Genomic DNA, 19,234 nt, shown 5'->3' with positions numbered 1-19,234 from the left:
AATTCTCTTTTCAGGCTGCAACACAGGACTCCCTGCTACACCAGGAGCTCTATCAAGTCATCTACTCCGTTATCACACATGGGAGAGGAGGCACAATGGGTCTAGTGCTGTGTCTTTCCCTAAAATGAAGTAAATTCTCACACACCAACAGCCTTGCAAGGTGGAGTCAGCCAAAGTTCATCTTGTACCATGCACACTCGGAGTCTTTCATGCCTTCCAGACAGCAGCACTGGCCTCAGGACTGCTGTGGTACCAGAAAAATCTTTGCCAGGATTACACACACACATGCTGAGGAATAAACCAGACATACCTTCTCCTTGTTGAGAGCTTCCTGAGCTTCTAACTTATACACTAAAAAATCTAGAAATGGAAGAAGAGAAGACAATTTAATGAGCTAGAATTTAACACGGATCTGTTTTGTATTTCAGTGGGGGGAGGGAGGAAGGAAATCAGCCCCTTGCTGAGCAAAAGGCTGCAACCCAACGAGCTGGAATGTAGATGCTGCTGGAAGACTCCACTCAGCGCCCCCAGAAAGATGGTACTATTTTCTGTGAGAGCTGTCCACACATCTAGACTGGCCCAAATGTCCTTCCTTTCCCATTCCATAGGCAACTGCATTGGTGACTTCCTACTTCAGCACGCAAACGGCTACATTTTGACGATGCTGAAGCAGTGTGAGGATCTGGGGTGCTCTGAAATAGATGACTCTGGAAAAGAGAAGTCAAAGCTTCTGCAGGACTAAAAGGAACTCATCTGCTGATCTCATCTGCACCACCTCCTTAAAAACGGGAAGGTCCCATGACAAAATAATGTTTATTAGGATGCTTTATTTTTGCACTTGGTCCCACCAAATAAATGAACGAGGTGGCAGAAAGGCAGCTTCCCCCTTAGCTATGTAGCCACAGAGCTACAGCCAAACCTGGATGCTGTATGTCAGCATTCCCAGAAACACAGTCCAGGTAGGAGTAAGGAGTAGTTATGGTACTCCACATACCAGTTTTGAAGATAAAACCCAAGCAATTAAGTTGTCAACAACAATGAGGTGCAAAGGGGCCTGACATCCAAGCACACTACTCCACTGCAAGGTATGTGAGCTACTCTGTTCAGCTTTCTACTTCCCGTTGTATTTACACTGAGGACATGGATAGGAATATGAGATAACAGAACCCACCTCCCAGCACCTTTTGCCCATGGGCAATGGACAAGTCAGTTAAACTATTCTCCAGGTACAAACCAGGGGTGAATCTCAGCTGGGGGCATTCAGCAACATCCACACGTGGCCCTGAAGGCAGCAAATGCTTTGGGTACAACACACACATCTCCCCACAAGACAGCTGGAGGGTTGGCTGGCCACTGCTACATCACCCGTGCAAGAGACTCACCTTCCTTCGTCTTCTTGTGCTCCCCTCGCTCCTTCTGCAAGGATCTTTCTAGCCGGGATCTGTGCTCATACACAACTGGGGAAACAAAGAAGGAGAGCATGAGATAACCCCTGAAATTTCTTCTTATGTATTCTTCTCCCCAGAACAAGCCTCTTGCAGGTCACACAGCCAGGGACATGCGGACCTCAAATCCTGCCGTGGACTGGGCCAGCAAGTGCCCGAGAGAGCCAACGTAGACAAGCGAGCCGTTCCTGCTTTGAATGACCTGCACCCTCTGGGTTTCTAGGCTTAAGCCCACAGCAGCTCACATGTAAAATCCAGACTAAACAAACCAACAGTCCTGAAATACATGCAGATACCTGGTGTCCTCACCTGCAAAAGGGTTCCAGCTACCAGCTGTTAGCACTTTTGTCTGCTCTGAACAGGTAAGGTCTGGAGCTGGGTGGGGACAGCTGGACTAAAGACAACAGATATTCCTGATATAACACAGCAGCCTCTCATCCCCCGAGTATTTGTGCTTGGGTTTTGCTTTGGAGTCAGCTGTGAAGCCCAAGAACCAGCTTTAGGGGCTAAGCCGTGTATTTGTGGGCCAAATCCATTACCAGGCTCAAGAGAACCAGAGCCTTCCAGGTCATCTGTTCTGCAAAGGCAGCAGCAGCATGCAGGGGAGACATTCTCTCCCCTTCCACAACCCAACTATAAAATGGTCTTCAGGCCACTAAGAAAAAGCAGCTGCCACTCCCATTACACAAAAAAGAGCATCAGTACTCTGCACGGGAGCTGAGACAGGAGAGAGGGATGAGGCTGCTTTGTACAGCAGCCACATGACAAATGGAAGTGCCAGAGAAGCTTCCTGATGGATGGTGATTTTAATCCACGTTGATGTCTGAATGCTAACAAAAAGCTTTCCCTGAGTCACAGCATCCAGCCACAACAAGCTCCTCCATCCCCTCTGCACATCCAGAATGGTGCTGGGTGGCAATTCCAAGGGGAGGGGCAAGAAGAGAAACTTGCCTCCAGAGCCAAAAATCTTTGGGGGCAAGTCATGCTACGATGCACAGTTTCCAGGAAAACCAGGCGGGATGATATTTGCACACATAAAACAAGTGCTAACCCATTCCTTGGGGAAATCTTGCCAAGCCAAGAACTCCAAGTGACTCGTGCTCTCACTGCAAGTGAATCTATAGGGACTCCAGCCCCGCTCAGGTCGTACGGGAGTGGCAAAGGCAGCGCGTATCCCACATTAGCAGGGAGCAGGCACCCCAATCTGGGGACTTAAGAGACACAAACCGTCCATACGTATAGCTAATGTTTTACCGTGTTGACCATCAGTGGCACCAAATCTGTGGTAGTGCAGGCGTCGCTCTCAATAGATATGAAGAGAAGAACTCACAGGCAGGTCTGGCATCCTAAAAACCAGGCTAGGACATTTTTCTAAACGATACTAAGGATCATCCAGGAACTGCAAGGCTGAGGTAGGGACTATACAAGGATCAACCTTGTGATCAGAAGAGTCCTTTCTTGCTCTACCCTCTGCAAGCCTGACACCTCTGTAGCCCCTGAAGGAAAACAAACAAAAACCCACCCAAAGAAAAGCACTTCCCTGCTGCCCCACCTCTTTCTCCAGGCAGGGAATTCAAGCCACCTGGTTCTTCAGAACTCCACAGCACCCACCGCCTCCCTGGGCCTCACCTCTTCCTTCTGCATTGCAAACTGGCAACTATTCCTTGCATTTTTCGACTGCGTCTTCCTCACAGCAGGTCCCCTAATTACACTAAATGCACAGAAGACTGTAATTTCACCAGGCGGCAAAGCACTGCTGCCATGACCATTCTGCAAGAGCTTTTTCATCAAAGCTGGGCATTCAAGGGAAGCATTCCTCACCTTCACGAGCCGCAGCCCCCTGCAACTTCGTGCAGGGCAGATCTGAGAGGACAGTCTAATTTTATCCAGCTTCTTTAAAAGCCTGCTTCACTGTTGCATATTTCCTTTCTGTTGGATCACAACAAATGCGAGTCTCAGGACCCTCACAACGACTGGTGGCTTTCTTACCACCTGGAAATGCCTTTTCCACACAGAAGAATGTCCACATGGTTTAACCCCATGATTTTTAAGCCAAGCTCATGACATTGGCTAGGTCCAAGCTTGGGATTTTTGCAATGCTTTGGTTTGCAGCGGTGGATCTGTTAATATTTAGTGATCTCCAGCAACAGCCGAGTGCCTGAGCGAATCGGGGGGAAAGAAGAGGTGATAAACGAAGCCAGGCATGGTAAACTGTTGAATCCTGAGAGTGCCAACTGTAGCACAAGCACTTCCTGAGCCTTCTAGGGGCATTACCCCAGCTAGCTAGGTAGGCAAGCAGCCTACGTACTGAGGGCAGCTGGAGCTGAGGCTCCGGCTTCAAGACACAAACCGAATCCAAACACCCCAGTATCCCATTGTCCCCTGTGGAGCAGCTTCAGTGCCTACAGACAGCGACCCTTCCTGTATGAAATCAAGGCTTCAGCAGGACAAGACAGACAAGCTGGCTTCTCCCGGAGTATGCTGGTTTTAGACACCGCAGGTACAAGGACTATGTTTTAGGCTGGGTTTATCCTGTGTCAAGCTGAGTCCCACCGCAGGCTGAGCAGCCCTTCCCCAGGCACACATTCACATCCAAGCTGTGTCCCCTCACTCACCTAATTCCATCTGTCACTTTTGACCTCCCTCAGGGAGCAGGAAGGGCCGGTGGTCCTAGGTCAAGAATTCCTATTGTCACTGGCCATGCTATCTCCTTCCTTCTCCTTGTTACCTTCCCTAGTTAGAAAAGACAGACATCCCAGTGGTGAAGATGCTTCCCCTGGGCTGGGCCACTTCATTAATATTTTCCTCTGAAGTGAGGAAACTGCTGTATTTGCCAAACCATTACAGCAGAAATATTTGGTTTTAATCTGGAAGGATTTTTTCCCTGCTGAGCACGTCGGTAAGTAGCAAGCCCATCACTGCAGCTGTCCAAGCATCTACTTCATGACAGCTTTATTTTTAGAAACACTTTTCCCAACAGACTCCTCAGATGTCACCCTGATGGCTTCCCCAGCCCAGCTAAGCACACAAGAGACTGAGTGCTTCTTCACTACATGCTAAAAAGCCTCGTTCAATGAAATTGTCATCTGAAGAACATCAGCCACTTCCCAAAAGATTTGCAAGCTCTGGGCACTCGAGTTTCTGCCACAAGCATCTCACTTTCTTGCAGTCTTCTCTAACAGAGCTCCTGAGGACAAGTCTTTGATGTGATGAGAGCTTCACGCCAGCAATGAAAAGTCACAGCTGCTGGGGCTGTTCGGGGTGCCCAGCAATTCCAGGCTTTACCGTGCCCTTTCCCGTACTCTGAGCATCCAGGCGTTTGCCTCAGTGGCTCTGGGCTTGGAGGAATTCCCCATGTTGGAGTTCCTCCTGCAGGGCTTTCATTTTCTAGTAACCCAAGTATACTGAGAGAAAACAGAGGCTACGACCAGGGTTAGAAACTCACCCCAGATGAGCAGGTTACCCACCTCTCCAGGTCCCTGCAGCTGAAGAACTTGGGGCAACTGAGGCAGCGACCAGCAGCCTCACTGACAGCACGGTTGTGCTCCGTCACCCAGCACGGCAAAGAGCACGGTGTACCGCAGGGGGCAAGCTGAACAGCTACAGCCTCACCCCCCAGAAAGCCAAGCACTCTCAGCACAGGACTAGGCAAGTAAATAACTGGGGGTTTTTGGGGTTTTTTTGGTTTTTTTATGTAGAAAAGGTCTGCTTAGATGACCCCAAGCTACTGGGTGCCCTTGATCTCACATAGTAAATGGGAAACTACAGCACAGGAAAGCATCTGGAGCAATAGGCTCGTGCTGACACCCATAACCACAAATCCTAATCCAAGCACCACAAAGCAGATGAGTCTTTAAGAATGGCTCTATATCATAGGCTCATTATTCAGAAATTTAGGACACAGAATCTGGCTCTCCTGACACTTTTTTTTTTTATAAGAAAGTTAAGCTGAAGTAACCTCCAGTGACTAGAAAAAAAAAAAAAGTTGTAATCTCTCCTGCTGTTCCCCCAGGTCTCCAGAGCCCAGAAAAGGTGGGCTCAGCTTTACACAAAGCAGCAAGTAAGTGTTGCATAAAGTAGTCTCTCTACTCATCTTTGTGGTGGAATAAAGTAACAACTTGGCAGAGCAAAACGGCACTGTGTAGCTTCAGAGGACGGGAAGCCAGGAAGTCTTTAACTATTTGCAATTACAAGAGAGAATGGAGGGTGGTCAGTGTCTAAATCCAGGCTGGAACTCAGCCAGAACTCAGCACTAATGCACTGTCACCTGCTGCCAAAGGAGCCAAAACGCAGAATTTGACCTGCTGAAACAATGAAATCCCTCGCAGTGCTTTGCCTTTGGGAAAGAAGAACAGCCCAGGCCTTCCACTGACTCATTCTCATTTGAAGAGATGACAGAAAACAGGGTGGATTGTGTGAAGGGGGTTGCCTCATATACCCCAGAGTACCAAGATTAAACATCTGCCAGGGACAGTTTAAGAGATCCATAAAGGCAGAGTGATTCTGGTCGCGCCAGTGGTCCCAGGTTTTACTCTCCTGCTGTTCAAGCGGTTTCATTTTGCCCCTGCCTGGGAAAGCCACGAGTGCGGGCTAGCTCCCCACTTTCATGGGGCAGGGCACCAGAGGCATCTGATCTGCTGCTCTGGTTCTGCTAAAACGACGCACGGTGCACGGTTCGTTAGACCATTTCTATGCCAGCAGCACATATTGTGGAGACAGCCACCATACTGCCCATGGCGCTCAGCTCCAAGCAGCTCTTGGCACACAGAAGTCAACACTAACTGAAAAGCTCTCTTCTCTGTGGCTCTCCTTGTTAGAGGCATCAGATACTCCTGCCAGTCTCCATCCCGTCACATCACAACTAATCACCGATGGCACCAGTCACTCAGGCTCAAGAATCATCCAGAACAAGGGACAAGGGGAGCAGAACGAAAGCCAGACTCCTCATACCTCCCTCTCTGACCCAGAGAGGTGGCAAAGGAAAGACAGAGAGGGTAAAAGATACCCAACGGTGAGGGCAGGATGCTGCGTCCTCATCCTCAGCCACTGTGCACCAGCAGTTGTGACAGAGAAAATTTCTCCATCCCAGACACCGGTTTGATGTCTGGCCACATCAGGAATGTCAGGCAGAAGCGGATGGTACTGTAAATGCACCCTTCCTTCCCATCTGTTCAGAGAGTGCCGTTAGTTAGTGAACTGACTGGAAGATCTCCCCAGCTTGGCTCCGAGCCTGCAGGCAGCAGCGTGCTCCTACGTACGCAGCACACACCTACGGGAAGTGGGAGGCTGCAAAGCAACGCTGTGCTGAAAGCCACCTGCTACCTACTTTGGCATGGCACGAGGTCGGGGTGGGGGCTGCGGTGGAACAGATCCATCCGAGGGGCACACCAGGTCACAGCTTGCCAGACCGTGTCTCTAATCCCCTCTGAGCCTCATGACACTGCACCAGTGTCCTCCAAATCACAGCTCACAGGGAAAGCCCAGGATTTGGCAAGGTGTCTCCATGTACTTTTAGACATACTTCCCACCCAGCAGAAACCGAAGAGATGGAGGGATGAAAAAGCCCAGCAGATTTTCCTCCTGGTCTCCAGCTGAACCACAATGTAAAAGGAGGATCTAGTGGGTCACAGGAGCAGCAGGTGCTGGGTGGAACAAGGGGTATTAACCACCAGGCAAGAGGTTGGACAGGGTCACACACACAACACTGCCTCCCCCTTTCTTCTTCTCACCCGTGTTTTACCTACCCTACAGCAAAATCCACAGCTGCCTTGCTCTTATTTTAAGAGAGCAGAATCATAGAATTGTTTAGGTTGGAAAAGACCTTTAGGATAATCAAGCCCAACCATTAAGCCGGCACTGAAGTAGATGAAATGCGTTTCCCCATGTGCAGCCAGCAGAAGACGGCACATGGGACAGGCAGTGCTGGCTTCAAGAGTTTCACTCCCTCCTCCACTTGCTTTCCTTTTCCCTTTTACTCAACTCTTGGCCCAGCCCGACACTTTCAAGCTTTATTTACAGAGGCTACCAGAAGCATCAACGATCTATTGTACTGGGATGCAAGAAGGGTAGGAAATTCTTGGTAGCTGAAAGGAAACACCTGAAGTGCTAGTTAAACAGGACCAAATTCCACCTCAGAGTAACATGTCCTCCTTTTGTAGAGCTGAGAAGACAGAAATCAGATGCAGAAGACACGGCAATTAAATCCATGCAACAGGTCAGCAAAGGGGCAGGGAGAGAGCCCCAAGCCCCAACTTTGGAACCCTTTTGGTTCAGCACCAAAGCACCACAGGGCGACAACGCACAAGGCTCACAGCCGTATGTGCAAGACACCACTGCACTTTACGACTTCCATGAACACGGCTCCTGTCTGCCAATTGCTAGGCTTCTCCCACCAGCCAAATCCAAAAAGCAGCTTTGCCTTTGTTAAAATTGTTGGACATGTAAGTGTCTTCTCAAAATAAAAAGGGTAGCCATGGCAACAACTGTATTTAGGAATGGGAGGACTGACAGAGGGTTAGAAACCCCAGCAACAGGCTGCAGCTCTGCCATTCAAACATATTTGGGTGGAAAAAATAGGAGCCTGTCTCAGTTGTTTGCTTTGAGCCTCCTCTTCCCAAAACTGGGGTTCCCCGAGGCTACCACTGTCATCTTATTCTCTGAAGAACCAGCCCCTCTCCAAGAGAAGCAAAAGATGGTGACACACGGGACAGGAATGTGGGCTAACTCCTGCCCTGCTGATCTTCGCATCTCAGAAACACAGGATGCAGGTGGAAATCACTGTGGCTGGGACTGTGCAACACATCAGCAGCTGGAACTGTTTGCCTGCCTTGTGACAGAGTAAGAAGAAATGGAAACAAAACGTAAGAGAAAAGCAGTGAACCCATCCACTAGATCAATTTACAAGTTTGCTTTTTTTAAAGCATGTTTCCTTGAGAAACAAAACACATATACCACGCTCCACTTTCCCAGCTTACAGGTAGAAACACACAGCCCTGGGCACAAGAAGCATATGTACAATGTTCTATTTGCTTCACAACACTGCACACAAAGGCACCAGGAAAGATTTAATGCCAGAGGGCACTTATGTTGAGTCACAGATCTGCAGAATTCCCCAGCAATACAGGCTACAGAAACAATGTCACTGGATGTGTCAACTGAGATCATCACGGATACCCCGCATTCGATTTTAGCCTGGGGAAGAGCTCTCAATGTAAACACTATAATCTAAACCCACTTGTTAAAAGAGAAAAAAAAATTGTTAAATCCATCCCTTGACCTTGAGTCACTAGAAGAGTCACTAGAACCATTGGCAAACAATATTTTGTTGACACCGAACTCATTCTGCGGGCACTCCAGAACCAGCACATCCTCCAGCACTGCACACACAACGGCTGGCTACCAGAGTGGATTCCCACCAAAACTCCCTACAGGGAGCTCAGCAGATCCCTCTAGAGGCTCCAAGTCTGGTGGCAGGTTCTGGAAACATGGCTTTGGCAGGCATGGTAAGTCTGGAACGACAGACTAGACAAAGATAAGAGTTCAGCAATGGAGTAATGTGTCCTCAGCCTTCCCTACTGAGATCTCCCCATGAGCTAAAACGTCATTTTTTTGCACTTGATGTTTATGTAAGGAGGACAAACAAGGGGGATACACATACTATGCTTGCCTTCCAGTCTTCTGGCACCTCTTGCCAGAGGAAAAGTGCTGCTCAGTGGACTCAGAATAGCCAATTCTTCCTCCTCCTCCCCGTTTTTAGGGAGCTATGTACTGCAGCATCCATCAGCCCCAAACCAGCTGGCAAGCCTTTTCTAGTCACAGATCAATCTCTCAAGAAGATGCTTGACTTGTTTCCTTGCAAAGGCAATGGGCAGCAGACGGTATAACAACAAACTTTACTAAAGGACCCCTCGCCTCTCTGTTCACTCCCAGACAGCCGCTCCCACAGGCTCGAGAGCAGAGCCACATCTCCGAGCCTGCCCAACCAGCCCAAGTCCTCTTTGCATTTTTACTGCTTCACATTTAGAATGACACAGGACTGGCCTTTTTGGCCGAAGGGAACTACAGGGAGAAGAAAAAGAATAGACGTGACACAGCTGAACTCACCAATCCAGCACACCCCGTTCCCCCTGCCGTGGGAGCAGCGATTCCGATTCAAGGTTATTTAATTCTAGACAGCAAAGGGGGGGGAAGGAAAGAGGCAAAGACGGCTCCTTCGAGCTCTTGAAAGCCAAAAGCTGAACGCTGCTCCACAAAGGCACCCTGCTCATTGCTGGGCCGTGCGGCAAAGCCCTCAGTGGGTACCCCTGGGAGAGAGGGGAGTTGGGCATGTGTGGACACCCCCAGGGCAGGTCACTCACCTTGGAGCTGGGCGGACAGAGCCTCCTGCTGCTGTTTGTATTTCTGGGCCAGGGCTTCAGCATTCCGCACCTTTTGCTGCAAGTGGTTGTACATGAAAACTCCCGAGCCCAAACATGCCACAGTCACCAGGCAAAAGCCGGTCTGCAGAAGCCCCTTCTGCCTCCTCGAACACATGCCGGTGCCCATGGTGGGGCCAGAGCAAAGCGATGCAGCGCTGCCTCGCCGCCGTTGCTAAAGCATCTGATTATTTCTGCCCAATAGCCCCTTTCCTCCGCAAATTCGCAGATCCCTCGGCAAGACGCGATCAAAGTCTGGGCTCCGCTCCTTCCCAGCCTTCAGAGAAGCAGAAACGGCTCCAGCAGCGGTTTATTCCTCATCGCCCGCCGGCGAGCGGCTCGGCGCAGCGCCGGTGCCCGGGAGCCGCAGCCGAGGGGCCGGCAGGAGCATCCTTCCCCCGCTGCGGGGCACCGGCCCGGGGCCGGCTCGCTCGGGGCTGCCTGGAAGCGGGGAACCGGCGGAGGGGAGCGAGAAGGAGGTGGAGGAGGTGGAGAAGGAGGAGGAAAACTTTTGCTTCCCATGTGCTGCAGCGCAGGGGGGGCGGGAAGGGGGTACCGCCGCGCTTGGCTCTTCCCACCTCCCCCTTCTGGAGCACCGACCGGAAAAAATAACCAGTCGGGAGGAGAAGCCCTTCTGCCCCCTCCCCGCGGCTTTCCCGGGAGGAAGCAGCGGCCCCGGGGCCGGGAGACGGGCCAGGAAACCGGCGGCGGCATCCGGGCGGGGGTGGTGCAGGGCCGAGCCGCGCTACCGGAGCCCCGGGGTGCCCCGGCTCCCCCAGCCCGGATACCCGCTGCCCCGGGGGGGCTGGGCGCTCCCGGGGGCCAAGCCGAGCCCGCACCACCGGCCGTGCGACCCCCCCTCCCCGGCAGGCTGGAGCCACCAACCTCTCCCACGTGTTTGTTTTCCCCTCCCTTCCCCAACCCAACCCAACCCAAACCCGCTGCTCCCACCTGTTGCTAAGACAGATGAGGGGCACCTGTATCAATTAACGAGAGCATCTTCAAGGTATTTCTTTAAAATCTCACAGTTCTTCAGAGCAGTGGTTTCTCCTCGGGAAAATGTGAGCTGGTACTGGTATGAGGCTGGTACAAGGAGAAGGGTGTAAGATGAGTTTGGCTTTTCTAAGGTGTTGTAGGCAGCTTGGCCTCTCTAAAGCAGCTGCTCTGAGGTGGGCTGTTCTCTTCTGGCAGAGCCCAGCTTGTTTTATCTGGGTGTGGGATGCGCAGCTGCATCGTCCACAGACAGGGACAGGAGGGAAGAGCCCTGCTTCCCCATCCTGGGGGACAGCCAAGGCCAGGCTGGACGGGGCTTGGAGCAGCCTGATGTGGTTGAAGATGCCCCTGCTCATTGCAGGGGGACTAGATGGCCTTTAAATGTCCCTTCCGCCCCAAGCTATGCTATGGTTCTGTGCTTCATGGGACAGACGAAGCTTTCCGGAGCCTTGCCCGCGTTCTGAGATTAAATCAACTACATAAGACCCCCAGGTTTTATAATGAATCCTGCCTGTGCTAGCAGCCTGACTGTCAGGTTGGTTCATCTCTTATCTGAGTTCACAAGGATACTTCCTCTGCAGTGCTGCCAACTTCCATATTTCAGGCATCTGGGGAATAAGCAACAATCATAACAATTAATTCTTCACCAGCGATTCCTCTCCAAGAATCATGCATGCTTTTATAAATGTTAATCAAATGAGCTTTACAGTACTGCTGGGAAACAGTTGAATGGCATTCCTGTCTCCCTAATTTGCAGATGGGAAAACTGAGGCACAGCATTCCTGTAAGGTTTTGATTTATCCAAAGTAACTAAGATTTTTATGTTGGGGGTTATTTTCAAGCGTTCTAAGCGGATTTGGTATGTTGTTCGAGGTGTCTGCCAGAACAAGGGTGAGACTCAGCCTACTGGAAATCAGATGCTTTGGCTAACAGTCCTGGCTCTGCGTACAGCTTCTAGAAAACATTATATACTTAATGAATTAACTGATTATTCCAGACTTACTGCTCAGCTCTTTCTGAAAGCCAGACTAGCGCTGATGTGATGCTTCATGCAGCCTATGTCTGCTGTGGATCATTTGCACGTAGGACCAGGGATAATCTTGTTGCTGATTCACATATCCTCAGTTCAAGAGATGCTCCACCTCCCATACGTAGATGCTGTGCATCAGACAGCCTTACTGTCCTACTGCTTCTTTACATAAATGTCCTGGGGGGTTGCTGAGTGTTTCAGCATCCTTTCAGGAGCTGGAATGTCTTTTGTCTGCATCTTGAGGGCTGAGGAAGCAGCCTGTGGGATGAGGGTTTTTAGTCTCAGTTTTGCCTCTATTCAGCACATTCTTTTTTTTTTTTTCCCCTCATGCTCTCATTAATTACTTCCTCATGTGCTGGTTCCTGCCTGAGAAACACTGGGAATTTCTGAGGTTTTGACAGAGAAACTCTGGAAAAAGGTTAAAATCCTGAATTAGGCAATGTCTAGCTGAGAAAGATTTGATTGACAAAGTTTCTGCAATCTAGCACTTTTCTACACTGCAATAAACTCAGTTATAGATTTAGCTCCATATTTCTGCACCGGATCTAGGGCCAGATGAATAGTACAACCCCAGCAACAAGCCAAAGGTTTTGCTTCTTGCTCGTGCTTAGCCATTATTTATGTTATGTGGCCTGCCAGTGAAATCCCAGTAAAGTGAGAGCTGATCCCACTTCCCCTCCAGCCAGCAATAAAATCCTCCACTTTGGTCCTCTTCTTCCATATCAAAAAAATATAAAGGCCCACGGCTTTAGCTACTGTTATGTTTTCCAGTTTTCAGGAAAAGCTAAACAACTGCAGGACCCCAAAGAGATCAGGGTATCTCAGCAGAGCACTCATAATAGCCAAAATCAGAGCAAGCTTGTTCACTAAGATGGGAAAATAACAGGAATGAGATTGGACTTCCCTATTCTAGGGAACGCTCCTCCATAATTGAAGTCTGTGTTCTAAGATCCATGGCACAAAGCCCCATCTTCAGAGACTTCATTGTTATTGTGCCTCATTTGTTTTTAATATTTTAGTCTGACTAGATCTTTAGGCTCATCTGACTGGCACAGATCAGAAGTTCTCTTTTCCAAAGATTTCTATGCACCAGCTGAAAAGGGGACACCTTGACGATTTTGGAAGGCCTATTTGGATATTTCCCTGCTCTTCACTTTTGCACCTTTCTCTTTTAACCATGTATTTTTTTTTGACAAGGGGTTGTCCCATCAGCCAGCTCAGAGGCTACCTCATTGAGCAAATTACTACAACAACCCACATCTCTGAAGGTCTACACCCACTAGGCACGAGTATTTTCCGGAAGATACAGAGGAGAGAAGCACCCAGAGCTAAACAAATTGACCATAGGTGACCGCTCTCTTCAAATCCAACTCAAAATGCTTTGTGCCTCAGGGATTATCTGATCATCTCCTTTTGCATCCTCTAATCCAATGGGTGATCACATCTGATGATAGCTTTAAAATAATAATCTGAACAAAACAAGCAATTCCCATGGGAAAGCTCAGTCTGTATGTACTTGTAAAGAAAATGCCACTTTCTCCTGTATAGAGCAAGCCATGAGTATTAACCATCTGCACAAATACTGCAGTCCTGGAAAGCTCCATCCTTTTAATCAGAGCTTTGGATTTCATAGCAGGCATTTAATCGGCTGTGGGAGTGTTTTCAGCCAGGTTATGTAAATGCTGTCAAGAAACCAAGTGTCTGAAAAAGATGCAGTAAGGAATGTGTTAGAGACAGAGGGGAGGAGGCTTTGCTGTTTAGGGGTTGCAGTTTCACAACTGTTTTTTGAAAACCTACCAATCAAATTGGTAACATCCACAACCCATTGAAATTGGCTAAGCAGGACACTGTAGCCCTATGGCCTTTATGCATCTTGCAAGTGCCTTCCAGGGAAACCCACTCTAGGAATCCAGTGATAAATGTTGGAGGGTATAGGCTGAGCAGGAGAGGAGCTTGAGGCAGGAGTCTAGTGTATGAGAAATGACAGGCACAAGTGTTTAAAAAATAAAGTTTTCTCAAGTGGGCATCTGTGTATGTATGTGCATGAATTTACGGCGTTAGCAGTGTCTGCACGTCATGTACCTCCTAGAGGTGCCTGTCCTACTACACACAGAAATTCCCAATTAATTTCTTGCAGGAGTGAAAGTGCCCTACATTAAACAGCTCCTAGGGGTAGCTCTCATCTCAGTCTCTCCAAGGTTAAGGGGTGGCAAAGCTGAACCATTCTTTCCTTCCCATAACAAGAAGTGACAGCTTCTAATTAGGATCCATTAGAGGGTGCCCCAGGGAACCAATGGGACCATTTTTCAGAATGCATTGTTGAAATTATTTTTTGTCTTAGAATGGCATGTTGGCTTAGCTATCTCGGTTATCTTCCCCGAGCCTACGTACGTACTTTGAGTCATCTCACTGCTGTGCCATGCCTAAAAGTAAGTGTAGAAGAATGGCGGCAGAAGCATGGCCTTAGAATCTCTGAAGATCTGCACATTCCAGGCCTGGTATTAGAATAGGCCTGTAATCAGAATTGTACTGAAGTTGCTGTGCTGAAGATAACAAGAAAGGTAGCCTTGAGCTATTCTTGAATCCTGAGACTGAGTAATTATGTTGTGCCAACAGGCCGTGGCTGTAACAAGATACAGCTGCTGGGAAAGCATGTGCAGGGCCAAGAAAGATAGGGACCGGTATGGGAAAATAGGGAGTAACAAACTACAAGGCTGAAGCACAGCAACACAATTGGCTACATGGATAGAATGCTTATTTTAGCCATGACAATTAGGGGTGTGAGAACCGCGCGTGTTTAGAGACTGCTAACCAATTATATTTCTGCTTTACGAATACGCATGTGTATTGGTTCTATATAAGTAGTGTTAGAAACTAATAAAGTTGAGCAAGATGCGTAACTCATATTGAGCGTCTTCTTGACTCCGGCGAACCCTTCTTCCAACAAATAAGCATATGAGATCTCAAGAAGTCCTGATGCTTTCACAGCCTTGTCAGACCTTGGAGACAAGTGCTGAGCAAACTGTGGGCATGGCCATAATATAAAAGAATCTGAAGGGGGGCGGGGAACAGAATGAGCATAAAGCCTGACTTTTGGAGGTACAAGGTTCTAGGGTCAAACTCATTGCTTAGAAGAGTATTCCATAGAATCTGGAGCGCAAGGAGATCTATGCTTACATCCACAACTGCTAGAAGATGTCAACACAGCCAGCAGGCTGACTGCAGTAGAAAGCCACTATCCATCTATAAAGACTGCTGGTAACTTCAAGTTCACAGAATGTATTTTAAGTATATGGCAATCAAGGTACAGAGCAGCTGAGCTACCTCTTTGAGACCCTGAAGAATCATACCTTACCCCAGTTCAGCGTACAGTATCATTCCCAGCCCCCCTGTAAGAGCACAGCTGGCCAGGAGAAAGGCCAGAGGTGCATCTTGCACCAGAGCTGTCACAGATGCTCCGAATGTATCCAGGGAGCTCAGGTAATTTTGAACCCATCTCAGTGAAATCTACCCTGATGATTTTGACTTTAGTACAGGGATCCAGGCTGGAAGGAACCTGCCCTCCACACTGAGATCTCAACTCGATGACACATATGCAAGGCTAACCGTGTTTGATAATGGCAGACACCCCTCGACAACTTCTCATAAGACCATTCCAAGACAACCCATATCCAGCTACTCCTATACCGAGAAGCACCCGTCCCAATTCCAGCACAAAGCGGTTGATGTCTGGATATTTTGGCATGTTACTTGGTACTTTCCTTAAAAGGCCAGCTCCCAGAGCCAAAGCATTATGAGAGAAGCTCATTATTCTGTCAAAAACCAATCCATATTCCAAGCACTCACACTGACAAAAAAGCTCCCCGATGTGAACTACTGCATCTTAATTCCTCTGGGAAAAGGAAGCGTGTTCACTTTTTAATTCCACATCATCTTTTACAGTTTGGACCGATAATCTTCCTGCAAAGAGGATACCTTGCCTTGAGTGAGAAGAAGCTGTGCTGAAGCAGTCTGTCGTTTAGGTTCTTTTTTAGTCAGAAGCAGGAAGAACTGGTTTCAAAGGGACAAAACAAAACAAGAGCATATTCTCCACAGAAAATGCATCTCAGTACAAATAGAGCCCCGTGACTCCTCTGTCTGTTTGTTTTCAGTGACTGCAACACACATGAAGCCGTTTAAAAGGAACCTAGTGCCCTTTAAATATGCACAAAGTCTTTACTGCCTTACCAAGGTACAGCCATTTTTATTAGAGCCAGGGAACATTCCAGCCTCCAAAAGTAATAAAAACGCAGTTTGCCAGAAAACAATAGCAAACTAGCAAAGGGATTTATTTTTGTTTGTTTAGGTGTTGCTAAACTTGCTGCTGCTGCCTCTCGCAGTGGGGTGCCAGCATCAGCCCCTTTCTAGGACAAAGACATCTTGTGTTCCTAAATTCTCCCAGGGCTGCTGCCCAAGCCTCCGCAGCTTCATGCCTTTGGGACCCAGGCGAGGGTGTAAGCGGCCTGTCCCCCAGACTCACGCACCGAAGGACATGGACATCCCAGCTCTGCGCTCTGCTCAGCCCCAAAGCCTCAGGCGGCCAAGTCCGTGGTGCTACAGGCTCCTCTTCTCTCACTGTATTCTTTTGTCTCACAAGCAGAGATGCCAGGAGAAGTCTTTGCACATGGCTAACATGGATAAAGCCTTAACTGTCCGTTCCAAGGAAGCATTAGTGGAAAAAGCTGGTTGAACTGGAGTAAAGCCAGCGAGTGAAGCCCTGCCCACCCGTGAGGCAGGCGGCAGTGGGAAGGGACAGGCGGTGGGGAAAGGAGGGAGCACTCCGGAGCGACAGGAGAAGAGCTTGGCAGGACTCATCCCAGCCTGCTGGGCTCAGTCACTAATACGAGCCTTCGTCATTTGAAGAGGGAAGGCATTTGTCTCCAGGATTTCAGTTCCCTTCCATTCCACATGGGCTCTGCTCTAGCTAGAGAGAAATAGTGCCGTATGTAGAGAGAATACTGGCACTAGCACATACATTTTTCTTCCTACATGGCCACTGAGTTTTATGAAGTCCAGCGTTAACCATTGGCGAACAGCATCTGTAGAGCAGAGTTTCCAGCTCACTGCGTTCATATTTGCATGCTGTATCACAGTATCAGTACGACCAAGAGAGCACAGCATTTTGCAGCTCTTTACAGCATCTCTGAGATGCTGGGGTTTATTTCTTCTTTTTCATAAAGTAACCCAGCAAGGCACTGTTCTACACGCTACAACAAAACACTGCTCCCTGGACTTGTAGTATATATTTCAGAAAGTCTGCATCAGCCACACCATTTTGGATTGTTCAGTAGTTTCTCGCACCATTGGGAGGCAGAATTCTGGATTCTGTAGGCACAGACGTTTTCTTTGCTGCGTGTGATGTGCCATTTGTCACTGTACTCTCGGGGGGGAAATGCTGGGAAAAATAAAAGAGGACATTTTAATTGTATTCCATATGATGGATTGGCTTAGCCAAGACCGGAGCCTAACAAGGCAGTCCACTTCTCAGGTAGCCAGACAAGGGTGAGAGGAGAAGCCAGCAGCGTGGAGCTAACAGCACGTGCAGCAGCAGATCTATACGTAGACCTCCAGTTCCTCCTGAAGGATTTTCCACTGCATCGTGCAGCATCTTGGGATGACACACAAATGTGAATTTTTCTGCTTCATGAGCACACTCTGATATGTTTTTCCAGGGGAAGCTTCATGCCTGCACAAGCATGCTCTTGGAATCACCCAGCCTCGTCAGTTGGACGAGGGCTTTTTGGTTTTACTTTAGGTTTGTTTTTATGCTATCCAGATGTCTGTGATACATTTTGAGCATCAAGCTGGAAAGATAATTTATGAGCAACTTAAGCTGGCACCCCTGCATGTTGGGTGTCAGCCAGAGACACTTCAATCTGTTTTTTAATACCCCCATAAGCCAAGAGCTTAAGTCATCTCTGCTTTGCCACTGTCTCTTAACTGTGGCCACCAGTAGGTAGGATACAGATTTAGGGTGAGATTTTCTAAATTGCTTAATCATTCCTGATTTTAAATAGAATAGACTTTCCTGAATCATGCATTTGTTTTTGCAAATGTCATTCAGTGTCCCATTTTTCCTGCCCAGAGATAATGGGAATATAGTCTAAAAGTTTTTGCCAGAGAGATGCTTCATTGCTTCTGAGGCCCACATCTGTTTGCAGAACAGTGACAAGAGGATCTCATTGACCACTCAAACTGACGATCTGGGAACCCTTCTAAGGTGGCTGTCTTCAGCTGCCTCCTTCCAGGTATACACCTCCAGCTGGCACAGAACGGATATATTTCATAGTAAGAATTCAACAGGGAAAACAACATGGAGCTATGAAAATGGAAATCAGCTCCTGTTCTATACTAACCTGTCAAAAATTCTCTCCATGGCAAGCAATCAAGTTGACACTAATCTAATTACAGAAAGACCCCTAGATACAAAAAATTGTTACCTGCCTGTATTTCCAGCTCTCCATGTCTGACCACCCCAGAAGTCTTGAAGTACTAGGGCTCGTTTGCCCCCCTCCACACACACCAGAGGCCGTATTTAGAGATAAAATCTGCAGAAGTGCCTGTTACTCTCATAGATCCTGTGGCTGTACATACAAACAGCCAATTTGGCATGCAGGCACTCAGCTCTTGCACGAAAAATGCATGTTCTAGCCAGCCCTGCCTGCAAACTCAACCTCAAGGAGCAATTACAGTCACATAAACTCTGTTTCTTACATAACACTAAATAACAAGCCTCATGGAAAGTGACTCTCCCGGCCCTCTTCATATGATTTAGAAAAGAAAAAAGCCCCTTTAGGGCAAACTCATTCAAGCCCCTCTTCTCCAGATGATGAAGGACTGTTGATGGTGAGTCCGCTGCCTGTTAGACTTAGTTCTACAGTGCACTGTCAAATACCCCAAGGAACATAGCACGGGACAGTTACGCTGATACTCAAAGCTTTTTATCTCTGAAACTCTTCCCAGTTACTCTCCTCTTTCCTTGCTTCTTGTTTATTTGCCTGCTCTTCAGATACCATTGGCATGTCCTCCCTACCTCCAACTCAGCAACTCGGCAGAAGGTATGCTGCCGTTATCTCACACTCCTTGTTGCAATTTGCTCCCACCAGACTTCATATCTGGCACACGGATAGGAAAAAAATGATACCTGTAAGTGACCCGCAGCCCACTGAATCACCTTCCCTGGGCACCAGCTGCCCCACAAGGAGAGTCGGGAATGGAGAATGGACTCTTCTTGTAGGGGAAAGAGGAAGTGCCAAGTGTTGAGCATTACAATGTCTCTTTCCTCAACAGCCCAGAAAACTCAAGACAGTCCT

At 48.5% G+C, this 19,234-nt stretch overlaps 1 protein-coding gene across 2 annotated transcripts in view; it reads right to left on the bottom strand.

The window, feature by feature from the left end:
• LOC101911051 (Golgi integral membrane protein 4-like) overlaps positions 1–10,607 on the bottom strand; it is a 35,865-nt gene extending 25,258 nt beyond the window's left edge. The window contains exons 1-3 of one of the 2 annotated variants that reach the window (XM_027787539.2): positions 9,803–10,607; positions 1,383–1,457; positions 311–360 (exon numbers count right to left, since the gene is read on the bottom strand). In XM_027787539.2, the coding sequence (XP_027643340.1) occupies positions 311–360; positions 1,383–1,457; positions 9,803–9,989 (312 nt within the window). In that variant the 5' untranslated portion in view covers positions 9,990–10,607. The remainder of the gene's footprint in view (positions 1–310; positions 361–1,382; positions 1,458–9,802) is intronic. The other variant, XM_013299609.3, reaches the window with a different exon arrangement.
• Between the last annotated feature and the right edge of the window lie 8,627 nt (positions 10,608–19,234).

The sequence above is a fragment of the Falco peregrinus genome, chromosome 3, assembly GCF_023634155.1.
Source record: "Falco peregrinus isolate bFalPer1 chromosome 3, bFalPer1.pri, whole genome shotgun sequence".
Classification (NCBI taxonomy): domain Eukaryota; kingdom Metazoa; phylum Chordata; class Aves; order Falconiformes; family Falconidae; genus Falco; species Falco peregrinus.
This window is presented reverse-complemented; position numbering and strand designations above follow the sequence as displayed.